Source organism: Athene noctua, chromosome 22 (genome assembly GCF_965140245.1).
Source record: "Athene noctua chromosome 22, bAthNoc1.hap1.1, whole genome shotgun sequence".
Classification (NCBI taxonomy): Eukaryota; Metazoa; Chordata; class Aves; order Strigiformes; family Strigidae; genus Athene; species Athene noctua.
Window position 1 is genome coordinate 4,134,510 of NC_134058.1, and position 13,124 is coordinate 4,147,633.

General features: G+C 46.7%; 1 protein-coding gene across 6 annotated transcripts in view; it reads right to left on the minus strand.

Annotated features, from left to right (window-relative positions):
* SAMD11 (sterile alpha motif domain containing 11) overlaps window positions 1-13,124 on the minus strand; it is a 127,543-nt gene that overhangs the window by 51,578 nt on the left and 62,841 nt on the right. For all 6 annotated transcript variants that reach the window (XM_074924572.1, XM_074924573.1, XM_074924574.1 and 3 more), the window contains one exon: window positions 4,464-4,588. In XM_074924572.1, the coding sequence (XP_074780673.1) occupies window positions 4,464-4,588 (125 nt within the window). The remainder of the gene's footprint in view (window positions 1-4,463; window positions 4,589-13,124) is intronic.

Sequence of the window (13,124 nt, forward strand, 5' to 3'; positions counted from 1 at the left end):
GAGCACAAGCGCCTCCACTCCCCATCACAAAACCAGGCAGGGAACGCAGAGGTTTTACTATTCTTAAAAATCTGAGGACTTGAGACTGTCAACAGTCAACCCAGATGAGAAGGAAGGAAGAATAGTTGAGAGAGGGTGCAGATGGGTAAAATCCTAAACCAGCGAGATGGATTTCCTCAGCCAGTTAAAAATTCAGAGTTACAAACAGAGCAGCTCTTCCCAAAACCCAGGACCCCCTGGGACCTAAGGAAATCCAAGTGCCTCAGTGGTAATTGTAATAAATCTGCAGTGCCGCAGAGCAAGCCCAACACACGCAAGTTTGCTCCATGATTAAGAGATCTCTGTAATACCTTAAGGTCCCCAGTGGGCCCAGGGCAGTGAGATACAGCTAACATGCATCACACACATAAGAATATCTCAATCATCACCACAGCTGATGGTGGCTCCGAAGCCAATCGATAGGGCAATTAGATTTTATCAGTACACGCCTCTCGGCCACCTACTTCTGCTGGCGTTGCAAAAGCCTCAGTTACCCCTGCCAGTCCCGGGCCTCCAGATGTCTTACTGAGAAGCACCGGTTGGAGCAGACTTTTGCTTTTTTTTTGTAGATTTTTGCTGGCAGTATTCTTTATTTCCTTTAAAGGTTCGGTATCAGGGGACACTTCAAACATGAGTTAAGCTGTCAGCTATTCTTATCTAGACGTCTTGCTTCAGTGCACAGACGAACAGGGGGGCACACCCCCCCACCCCAAATCTCTCATATGCTGAATCTCTAGCAGCAGGCTGTAATCCACATCTATTCTGTACTGGTACGGTGGAACAACACCACAGAGGTCTAGCAGAAAAGTTAGGGAGGACAAGGCAGGAAACTGAGCTCTGTTGTTCAGTCATCATTTGCTTTATGATCTTGGACAAATGTCCCTTTCTGTCTCTGTTGATTCATGAGCCTCTACAGTGTACTCAAAAACTGGTGGAAGGCATTATGCTTCTTGTCCAACATTTCTGATGAAACTTTACTTGCTGGCAACATAACTACCTCCCTTTCCCCTTTATCACTGCAGATTAGCAATAAGAGTCTTTCCATTTTTTGTAAAGGGCTGTAGCTCTCAGATGCGCTAGCTCAGATTTCCGTAGATGCTGAACTTACCAACAAGCCACAATCACTACACTGGTCTTAATCACACCTAAGGGATTCAATGGATAGCACAGCCATTTGGTTTTGATGACTCCAGAGTCTTCCTACCTGTCTGGGCCTCATCCTAAATACAGTGACTTTTTTGTCCCAGCTATCCCAAGCCTTAAGACTGCACCTCCTCTAGGCTTATCATTCCAAACAGCTGGTGCTCGCCACTGTGGGTTACGAGACCCACCGAGGTGGGCTATTAAATCCTTGTGTAGTCAGGGCCAAACCCTGAGTCTTTCAGGACCCAGTTATTCAGTTATTTTCTAAGTCTTTCAGCTTCTGCTGTCCCAAACTAAGCTCTTCAGTCTCTCTGTTCCCAAATATAACCATCACCATTGACATAAAGTGACCTGTTTTCACTTCAGAATTACCCATAAGCCTTCCAAGGATGTTAATAGCAGTGCTGCTCTTCCAATCAAAGGCCTTATATGTGCCAGCAATGCATGAATCTCTTCAGCCCCTTGTGACCTGAACATCAGCCCAGCTCTCTCTTGAACCCTGACTCTGGTCCCACCTATCTCCCGGAACTCATAAAAGCCCCAGAACTAACTAGACACCATCATTTTCAGCCCCTTTCTGCATTTCAGAGACCATTAAAGAGCCAGTAATACTTCTCATTTTCCAGTCTATGCTGTTCAAAACTATAACACTGCCTCTAATCCTGGTTTTAACTATAAATCAAGGAACTCCCTCACAGAATTAATCATAAACCAAGCAATCCTGCCAACTTCAGCCCTCTTCTTAACCCCACGGGCCCTGCAGTAAGAAAATCTCTTCCATTTGTGCTACCCTTGTTCTCAATCCTCTCCTTAGCCTCAGCGATAGCCCAGAAGCCACATACCCTTCTGAATCCTGCTTTAGCAGTACGCACTCACCGCTCACCCTGCCCACGTAGAATTTGCAGTCTGAGCTGCAGAGCAGCCTCCGGAGCGTTCAGCCTCTACTGGCTGGGACTCTGTGCTTAACTTCAAACCACAAATGCTAAACAAGCAACAGAAAACATTTTAGCAGCAGATTCCAACTTACTTTGAGAGCTCTGCAGCCTTATAGTCATGAGCGATGCAGGAGTTTTTAAACATATTGGCATTAACATAATTTATTCAGCATTGTCCATCTCCAAATGTCTTTTTGAGAGCGAGATTCTCATAACCCAAATACACAGTATTGTTCTCAAAGGCATACAATGCAAACAGCAGACAACTGGGAGCACATTTCTTTTTCCCTTATTGTTTTAACTAAGTGGTTTAAACAACAGCCAGTCTTTTAGACTAACCCAACACTAATTCTCTTAAAATTATATATGTGGCAATTAGTTATACCATTCTCCCCTTCCACCCCTGCCAGTAAAAACAAACAGAACCAAGACATAAACCAAAGAATCGGCATCAGCTACAAATCCCAGCATATTCTGCTTCTGTTCCCTTGACTTGCACGTCCAGAAGGTGGTGACATTGGTACCAGTTCAGACTCTAAAGTTGGAGCTGACAGGTTCTGCACAGACTTTGGCAAATGAGTCTTCCTTTAATCAAACAAGCACATAGAGAGTGACATGCTCCCGACAGGAGGGAAAAAACAGAGTTAAACTGTCCCTGTGGAGCCATGACAATGCCCCCTCTCCCTTCAGATACCTAATCTCCCCACCATCTCCCCACCTACTCTTTTGTTGGTCAACTCCTGTTAGACACACCAAATCTATCACGTTCTGAAAAGCTCTGTCTCTTGCTTGGTGGCCTCTTGGGTGAATGAGTCCTCTCTTTTTCAGACTTTCATCAAGGTCCCAGCCAAGCACCGCTGTCCTCACTGCTACAACACGTGTACAGAGCCTGTGTTTCATATTTCTTACCGTTTCTTATGGTTAAGAAGCTATCCAGAGAACCTCAAACATAAATTCTAACAAGTAAGAATGAGGAATTCTACATCTAATCTTTTCTACTGCTTAACACTGATGGGAATGAAAAGTACCCTTTGTCTTTCTGGAATCCTATGGATCTCAAAGAATTTCAGCAACGCTGATCGAGCCCAGAAGTTTCACTGCAAAGCAAATAATATTAAAAAACATTTTAACATCCAGGGTCCTCTGAGACATATAGACTCAAGCGAAGTCATACAGAAAAACCTATCTCTGGACAGTCTGGCTCTTAGAGCTGTGTAGGAAAAGGGGCTGTGGAGTCTGGTTAATGAAGAGAATATGGAGATTCAGCTGTGAAAGCAAAGATTGGGAGCTGCCCACGGCTGCTTTACAAATGTACCACAAATCCCCCAGCCCAGCACAACACATATTGGGACACTTAACTGCAAAAGTAGTCACCCCAGTAAAAATTTCACGGCAGACAGGAGGAACCTTTCTGGAAAGGGGTCAAGCCTCATGCAAAAGGCAAACCAGGTACCTGTCATGTTTCTGAATATCCTCCAAAGATATTCCCAAAGCATATTACATGTGGTGTTCCCTTCAGAGCCGGGGTTAAGTTATACAGTCAATAGAACGACTTATAAGAAAATACGAACAAAACCACAAACATGCAGATTTTCAAGAAAGGCCTACATTACCACACAGAGAGAGATCCAGTTCTGATTTAGAGGGACAGGGATCGCTCAATATAAAAACTAGCATAACTCCCAGTTCTTGTGCAACTTTTATTTATAATCCAAAGCAAATCGTAGATTCTGCAAGCAACAAGCAGACCTCTAGTTTATTATCAGTGCCTCACTTGTGGACTGATGCATATCTATCACCAAAGCATCCTTGCCCACAGCTCCCTCCCTTACTGACACAGTGCAGGATCCAAGAGGAGCGCTTCTGGTTTCACCACGTTAAGTTGAAACCAGGCAAAGCTCCCACAAAAGCCAGGTAGCACTACGAAACCAAACAACCGTGGTCTCAAAAGAGTTGGCAGGCACAGACGCAGCATGGGGAACCTCTGATTAATGAAATCACAAATCAAACCATGCTCTCAGCAAGGTCTTTCTGCTTCACTTGACACTAACCCTGGGGACATTTCACTTCTTTGCTGGCGCAAGCTCCTTTGCCAGTAGTTTAACACAGACCGCTAGATTTGAGAATAACACAGGGCTGAGATCTCAAAAGGACTTTAACATCACCATGAAATCCTTTCCATGTTAATCTTGAGCCAGAATATTAAAAGCCTTCATATAGCTCGCTCCAAAGTGTAACACAAACAGCCACGGAAAAGCTGCTGAAAACATGAACAAATGAGGGAGTGAAAGAGAAAGGAGGGAAGTCAACAAACCCAAACCAGCACAACCTGCTCCAGTTGCTTACCTGCTGCTCCTAAGCCAACGTCGATGCTGTTTCTCTTGAATTCACAGCGGCTCTGGGTCTCTGGCATAACGAGCTGACGGCTCTGATGCAGGTTGGAGATGATAGTGGAAAGGTCGTTATCACGGCTGCAACAGAGCAGAAAAGCACCAAGTTAAGGAAATCCTATTTGCCACCACATAATTGATTTTTGTGTGTATGAGCGTACGCGTGTGCGCACGCAAGACTCTTTTGTTTGCCCCTGACACAGCTGTATTTCAAGAAAGGTTCTCCCCCTCCTACCCATCAGGTTCCTAGGTAACCTCCTCTGGTTTTGGGGAGCGGAGACCAAGTGCAAAGCGCTTCCCAAACTGCACTCTCATTTCCCATAAAGGACTCTGCAGCTGCCAGAGCTCCTGATTTCAGTTTTGCCAGATATAACTTGCGTGGGCCAGAACTTACATCTCAGATGGAAAAACTGAAAGTGTAGGAATTGGCAGATCCATTCCAGAATTAATAGGAAACTTGAACTGAAATAACTGATAGTTTTCTATCAGTTGCCACTCTTCTATTCTTAAAAAAAGTAAGTTTTTCCATTCCATCACTGTTGGAACACAAGGCTACTTTATTTACTTGAATAATAGTTTTTCTTTTTAGAGAGAAACCCACCATGAACCCGGACATCAGCATTACTCAGAGCTGAGAGTACAGATTTATTTACAAAACTAATTTTCAACTCTTCATTCTAACAGATCCTGAAACAATGCTCTCTTCCTTCTGGGAAAAAAGAATACATTAGAGCAGTTCAGCATTATTTTGCCTGTTATCCTTGCATCAGATTGCTGCTAAGTAGGCTAGTTTAGTCTTTTTTTTTTTTTTTTTCTTCCCCCCCCTTCTATGGAGAGGGAGAACACAAAAAGACATTCACTGTAGCAGATACTGCAGTTCAGCTGGCAAATGCTTCTGCTTGCAAACCACTATCCACTTGCAAAATATTTCTGAAAAAATGATACACAAACACTGAAGAGGAAGAACAAGCTAAAACGTATACATGATACTAAATAGAAATGCTGGAATGTCTCCCTTTTGTTTGTTTGTGGTATGTATTAAATCACCCATCCTTCTAGCACAAGGTGCCTGCCCCAAGCTAAATGTGGCTATTTTTCTTCCTCCCCTCTTTCTAAATGGAAGATGACAGCCAGAAGAACCCGAGACACTTACAAAAAATTATACATATTAGAAACACTGCCCTCCCTCCCACATCCACAGCTCCCTCTCCACCTCTACTCACACGACAAGAGCACCCAGTCTGTGCTGCTGTGACACACAGCACATGACCACCAACTCACTGGTGCAGAGGAGAGAGTCCTCACCTGGGACCAGCAGGACAACACGGAGGGTGCATTATCTGCAGAATTACCTAGCAATGATCTTCCTTTAAATATCCCCCCTCTTATCCCCCCTTACCTCCTCCCCACCTGCTGCACCCCCACCTACAGGCTATCAGCACTGGCAACAGGAGCAGATCTGCTCAACTGCTCCAGAGAGCCCATCCCTAGTGCAGAAGCAGGGGCTAATCTGTCGTCTAGCTCTCTGCTAATCAGATAAGTTTATGACAGAAAGTCTTTAGACAGAGGTACTTTCAGCGGGCGTCTGGCTCCAGATTTTCGCAAGATGTAGCAGACAAAAACAGACTCGCATTTCAGCAGCCGCTGTCATGTTCCCTGCTGCTCCCCCCGCACGCTGCCCCCACCCCCAATCTCAGCAATGAGAGGATGCTCGGATCTCAAAGCCTTTGAGCACCCATTGCATCTTCCTCCGCTAAACCAGTTCAGATTCCTCCTTATGCAAGCAGAAGGCTAATTACTTAAGCAAGCCCACAGGTGAGTGGGAAGCCCATTTCTCCTGTGCCAAGCAGTTTTGGGTCTTATCCTCTTTTAGCTGCCACCTTTAAGATGCATTATGCAAATATTTTGGTGTCTTAAGTCATTTATGGGATTAATGTGAAGTGATTATCAGTTCTTTTTAATCATGCCAATCAATAACTGGATGTCAGGGACAGAGGACAAATACAGATAAACGCTGCCATCAGCACAATGCTCAGGAAAGGGCGGAGGAGATGAGCCAGAAGTGCAGAGGGAAAGGCAGGGAGTAGGAAGAGAAAAATGGGATAATTACATCTTCACATTTGCAGAGCGTCTTGCATCCCAATTGAGCCCAAAGCACCTCCGATACGTAAACACATTAAGAGAGCTACAAGAAGGAATTGTTTTTTCCACCACTAAAACGCAACTATCTCTCTTTCTGGAAAAGAGCGTAGCAACTCCTTAACATGACTTGACTCTCCAAAAAGCAAAAAGTGCAGAACACCACAATATATCCACTGAAAACTAAAATCAGGGGAGTTATGTGGAGGGAAACGTTACCACGGTGGAAGTGGTATTTTTCTACCCCAACAATCTTGTGGCTTTAGGAAGTTTTCCACGGCCTTAAAATTGAAATCATCATGGGTACGCAAAGGTACGTGAGCAAGTCGTAACTCCACACGTGAGCAGGTACCGCAGGGCTGATGGGTACACTCTACAGGCTTTGAATTCAACTCAGGCTACCTGAACAATTAGGCAGGATCCCAGGAAAACACGACTTTGCTGGAATACCTTTGCAGAAGGCAAACTGAACACCAAGGTGACACTGAGAGGAAAGGGAAGAAAGATTATAGAGATAAGGCAAAGAGGCAGAGACAGCTTTTAACACATCAGACTGTCCCCAGGAGTTGTTCCTTTTGTCTTAGTGCATGGGAGGTTTGAAGCCTTTTTGTTCTGGGCTTGTTCTACACCTGGCACAATGGGAGGTAGCTTATAGCTGAGGCTCGGTCTTAGTATGAGAGGAGTGAATGGTAACCAGAGCTTCTTAGGAAAAAATGAGATACCCTTCTGCTTAGGTGAATACTTTTAAGCATTTTTTTTTTAAAATCTTGTAGGCCAAGCTGGCCCCAGCAAATACAGCCCCACACAGCCACAGCCAGACTCCAATGACTGTGTGGACTCTAATTAAAGGACACACTTGTGTAAGGCTCTGCTTAGACCACAGAGGACTTTCTACCACCATGTTGGATCAACAGAATAAAATACCAGCTTTGGTTCTACAGCTGACAACTCTGCCACTTCCAAATTATCCATGACTGCATGAGAGTAAACAAACATAATTTTTACAAGAGACCCTCCACTGAGCAAAGTCCAACTAATTGCTTTCATCCCAATGTCATTTAATAAAGGTAGTGAAAGTAACTTTTAATTGAGTCTCAGTTCTTCAGGTACTCCATCAGTCACTCAGCACTTTAACCAGGAAGGGCTCTGCCCAGCTACCTGCAATTTTCAGAAGTTACCTGCTTTTGCACACTTGCTACCTCAGACCGCAGCACTGCGACTGCACTCCCAGCCCTGAAACCACATTGTCTCCTGCTGGTTGGCCCCACAGGAGAACAAAAGACACAGCACTACCAAAGGCTTTGTGAGATCTGCCTGGTCCCTATACCGAAAGTTGCAAAACATGAGTTATAACTCCAGCCTGGCCAAACTCCTTCACAACTCAGCCCTGCCCAGGCCCTCCCCTACCCCTCAGCCCTGAGGGGAACACCTCAGCCAAACCACAATCACCAGCCCTACAACACAAGGCAGGCAGAATCTACCTCAGCTCTACCTTGTCCCTTTGCCATAAAAATCCTAGAAACAGCCTAGCATGTTTTATCACAGAAAATAACTATTTGAAAAATTTAACCAACCACATACCTCCTTCGGAAGGCAAACTGAGCCCAGCACAATGCACTCCCCTCGCCAGAGCAGCCCCATCACCCAGCTATCACCTGTGTGAAATGGGGAGCACCTGGGCTCAGCCAGTGCCCACCCAGTCCCTGGGCTGCCAGGTGGCCAGTGTTAGCCCTCCGCCCCGTGTTTCAGTTCCCTTTGACTAACAGGTCTCCAGCTCCTCAGCCCCATTCCTCAGTTCTTCACCCCTACCTATCAGCTTTGGACTTTTGCTCCCTCATACCCTGTAAAAGAGGTGCAATCCAGCACAGAGGTGAGACCCTCTCCCTCAGCCCAGGTTACAGGGTATTCTCTGTGGGTTCAACTTGCTCGCAATACAGGACAATGTTTTCAAAACACAGCAAGTTTCTTGGGGAAAAGGCTATTTGTTCCTCTGGGTTTACATACCACGTAACTTGATCACAGTAACCAGAGAATTACACAATGGCTTGGGTTGACGGGACCTTATAGACCATCTAGTCCCAACCCCTCTGCCCTGGGCAGGGCCACCTTCCACCAGCCCAGGTTGCCCAAAGCCCCGTCCAACCTGGCCTTGAACCCTTCCAGGGAGAGGGCAGCCACAACTTCAGTTTAAAACCATTACCCCTTGTTCAATCCCTGCACTCCCTGATCCAGAATCCCTCCCCCCTTTCCCGCAGCCCCTTTCAGCCCTGGGGGGCCGCTCTAAGGTCTCCCCGGAGCCTTCTCTTCTCCAGCTGAACCCCCCAACTCTCTCAGCCTGACCTCACAGGGGGGGCTCCAGCCCCCCCGAGCACCTTCATGGCCTCCTCTGGCCCCGCTCGAGCAGGTCCGTGTCCTTCTGCTGTTGGTGCCCCAGAGCTGAACCCAGCACTGCAGGGGGGTCTCACAGAGCGGAGCAGAGGGGGAGAATCCCCCCCTCACCCTGCTGCCCACCCTGCTCTGGGTGCAGCCCAGCACACGGGTGCCTTTCTGGGCTGCGAGGGCACATTGCTGGCTCACAGTCAGTTTTCCATCTACTACTACCCTCAAATCCTTCTCCTCAGGGCTGCTCTCCAGCCACTCCTCACCCAGCCTGGATTTGTGCTTGGAATTTCCCCAACCCATGTGCAGGACTTCGTACGTGGCCTTGTTGAACTTCATGAGATCCTGTCATACACGTAATCCTGTCATATACAGACCAGGCAACAAACTCACGGGCCCAGGACTCCAGCAGACAGAGCCAGTGCAGGAATAAAGGTCCTTCCCTCAGAGGGAATACAGCAGGCAAAAGAATATCCAGCTTGCAGGACCTCGGGTCAAGATTAACAACACACACTTTGGGGATACCAACACACATGTAGCAATGCCTAAAACTTGGCTGCTTGGTCTGGCACCACGACTAATGGAACTGAGGACAGGGACCTAGAATTGGGGTAAGGGAACCTGAACTGGGTGTGAGAGCATCCCCTCTGAAGCCCTCATCAGCAAAAGCACAATTCTTGCATGACCTTAGGGGGAGGGTGCCCGCATTAAGGGGATTGGAGAGGGCTGGTCCTTCCCATGTAGAGGATTCCCCCCTCTGTGTGCTGAAGCCAATAATTCCACCCAGGTGCTCACTTGCAGTCCCAGCAGGGTAGAGTCACACTCTGCTTTTCCTTTGTCTTGTCTCTGAGCCGCCGCTGGGTGCCTGTTAATGCAGGCAGTCCCCCATACATGCACTGACACATGCACACACAATCAGATTAAAGGTCTGATCCCTTCCAGTAGCATAATATTATATTTTAAAAACCGGATTAGAGAAGGGGGCTTGAGCAAGATACAGATCTCCTGAAAGGTCAAGGAGGAGACAAATGGCCTTCTGTAGGGCTGCAGGTTGCCATGGCAACATTCAGTTTGCATGGGTTTTGGTAATTAATGGTTTGGGGACCCACAGTAATACAGGTATGTGGTACTGGGGAACATGTTCTGAGGCATGACTGCCTGGGCACTTCCATCTCATAGCAGCAAGTTTTGCTCTTACAGTAAATTGAAGGGTAAAAAAAATGAATACTTACTGTCAGGGATTCCAGAGGGCACATGGCTGGTTGGCCACATCCAGATTTGTTTTCAAACTGGGAAGTGATTCAGTGTTCCTGACAGTCTCATAAACCCTTTCTTCTGATACCTGGCTCAGGATGATCGAAGCTCTGATCACAAGACATGTTTTTCCAGGTCTTTCTGCTCTTTTGATGGGCAAAGTTTTCAAAAAGATCTTGCAGCACTGCAAGATTTTTGAGTCTGAACTTCAAATCCAATACACATTTAACCTCAATCTAAAAAAGCTAAAATTCACCCTATCCTATATCTGAAGAGTGAATCTAAACATGTCTAGTAAAGATAAACTCCTATTGTTGCTTTCAATTACAGCTGATGTGCTGTTGCTCAGTCTCTATTTGAATCCATCATCCTGTTTTTGCAACATCATACTTACCTGTGGCAAGGAGTAAAATTTTAAAAAAGATGAGGATCTTGTGTGGCAAAGTAGTGTGTGATGACTGCTAATAAAGGAGTGAGATCCCATCTTCACAAAGATGTCCTTCCTACCAAGAAATCCAGTAAAGGCAGCAGCTACCTAACAGCACTGCAGACTTCCTGAAGGCCAACTCTGCAGCTCTGAGAACAGCCACAAGTGGCACAGACCTTGTCATGAACCCAGGCTCATAAGGAAGACACGTTAACAAGGAGTAAAGCTGGTGGTAGTGACGTGTAGGTGCTTGTTTATTATGGTGCTCCACTAGCATCGGAGAGGTAACCATCCCACCAAACCTGCTATATATCTATCCTGCCTTTTCCTCACCCATTTATCCACTGACAAGAATGTCCTCGGCTTCTGCAAGCTGCTTTCCACCCAGCAGGATTCCCATCCCACCACTAGGCTCTGTCTTGCTGCCAAAAGCAACAGTTGGAGAAGTGGCTGGATATTACTATGGCTTGGGCAATTTTCAAATCCTAATGAAGAAAGGGCACGGGAGCAACAGATCCATTTACCAGGAATGCAGGAAAGCTGTGATAAGGGTTTTGCCTAAGCCACAACCAACTGAGCAGCTCACTAGTATGCCACAACTCAGGCCACACGTGCTGTAAACAGCAACCACAAAGCTTTAAAGGCCAAGTCCAAATGGCTCCTTTACCTGGATGGAACATGAAACGAAAGCTGCTCTCTAACAAAATGGCTACCTGACCTTGGAGGGTATTTCTGAAAACACTGTACACTTGATCTGTTACACTGGCAACAAAAGAAAACTGCAGGGGAGCCCAGCATAGGAGGCACATGCCACAGGTTCCACCCTAGGTCTGAAAAACAACGTAAAAAATCTCTCTCATCCTAAAACCTCACGCGCAAAACCCAGTGAACAGGCTCCCAGTGAGCAGGACTCTGGGAGTAAAGTCAGGACAATGTGCAGCTCAGATCCAGATCAGAGCTGACAGTCTAAAATTCACTGTCACATCCTAATGCTCTGACACAAGGAGCCCGCTCTGCAAAGCAGCCATGAGATGTACTAATAACTAACGGCTGCAAAAATTACCACTGGAGGAAAAGAAACCACATTGCTAATGTTCTCTACAAATGCTTTGATTGCTGCACTGTCTATATTTAATGGAACTAACCGGTCCTCTGTCTCCCCCAAAACTGGTTGTTCTGATGAGGCTTTCTGTAACGGCAGCGTAATGGTCCACCAGTGGTCATTTGATAGCTGCACTGCTTACAGGAAAAGGCACCCAAGGGGAGAGACAGCCACATCAACAACGGGTGGAAACGTCACCCAGACAGAAGGTGTCTGTTTGGGACGAGATGCCACAGTAATCCATTGACTCATCTGCGGAGTCTGCAGAGAAGCACCTGCAGGACACCACCTAAACCAGCAGCACTATCATTTCTGGCACACACTGCATGAGCAACGTCATCTGGTCTGGCTAATGAGCCACAACCTGTGCTGAAGGAAGGAGAAGTCTATCACAGGGACTGCCACTGAACTGTCAGATTTGCTAACCGTGCCCGTCCCTTGGGACGTATAAATGAATTAGGAGCAAGCCCTTTTGGGGAGGCTGTGGTAACCAGACATGCAGCAATCCTGTGTGACTGACTTCTGGGAACAATAATCTTTTTTTTTGAGCAACATTTGCACCATCAGCCTCCAACTGGCAGCATTTGAAGCCAGCAGCTATTGCTCCAAGACCCTTCTGGTCCTGTCTTGTCCTCTGGTCCTCATGCTGAGCAGCATTTGGACCCTCCCTCCAGCCAACGGTCCTCAATCTCAAATAGCCCCAGCAAACTAGTCCCTTACATCTGCTGAAGGCCACCTTCCCAGCCTGGTTTTGCAGCCAGCATATTCAGCATGAAGTGACTTACGGAGGGGACTAGACAAATGAAGCAGACACCTCAGTCTCTTGGCCCCTTTGGCTCTTGGCCCCTTGAGTGAAGGTAAGCAGAGAGGTGCTGACAAAAGCTTGGGCTGCCCTGGCCCCGTAGGGCACCCGAGTGGAGACGTAACCCCCTGAGATCCTCGGGAGGTGGCAGCTTCCAGTGGTTGTTAACCCAAGCCAGATTCAGACTGGGAGCAATGCCTTTTAAATGTGTTTCATTTACAGACATTAGTAGCAACTGCATCTTTAACAAGGAGAAGGATGAGGAGACTAATGGATGGAGACAATTAACCAAAATATAAATCAGTGTCAGAGTCCAGCAGAGGCAGCCAGGCGCCCGCAGGGTCTGGTGATCTCGCAACACGCTGCTCAAAGTGACTGCAAAAAGTGATTGCACAGAGGGGGAGGGAGAGGGCAAGGAGAAAATTTGGTCAAAATTTAAATCCTTTTCAATAGTGGCTGCCTCCCTGTTTGGTGCAGCCCTCTCCGAAACAAGGAGGCAAAGCAACCTCACCAA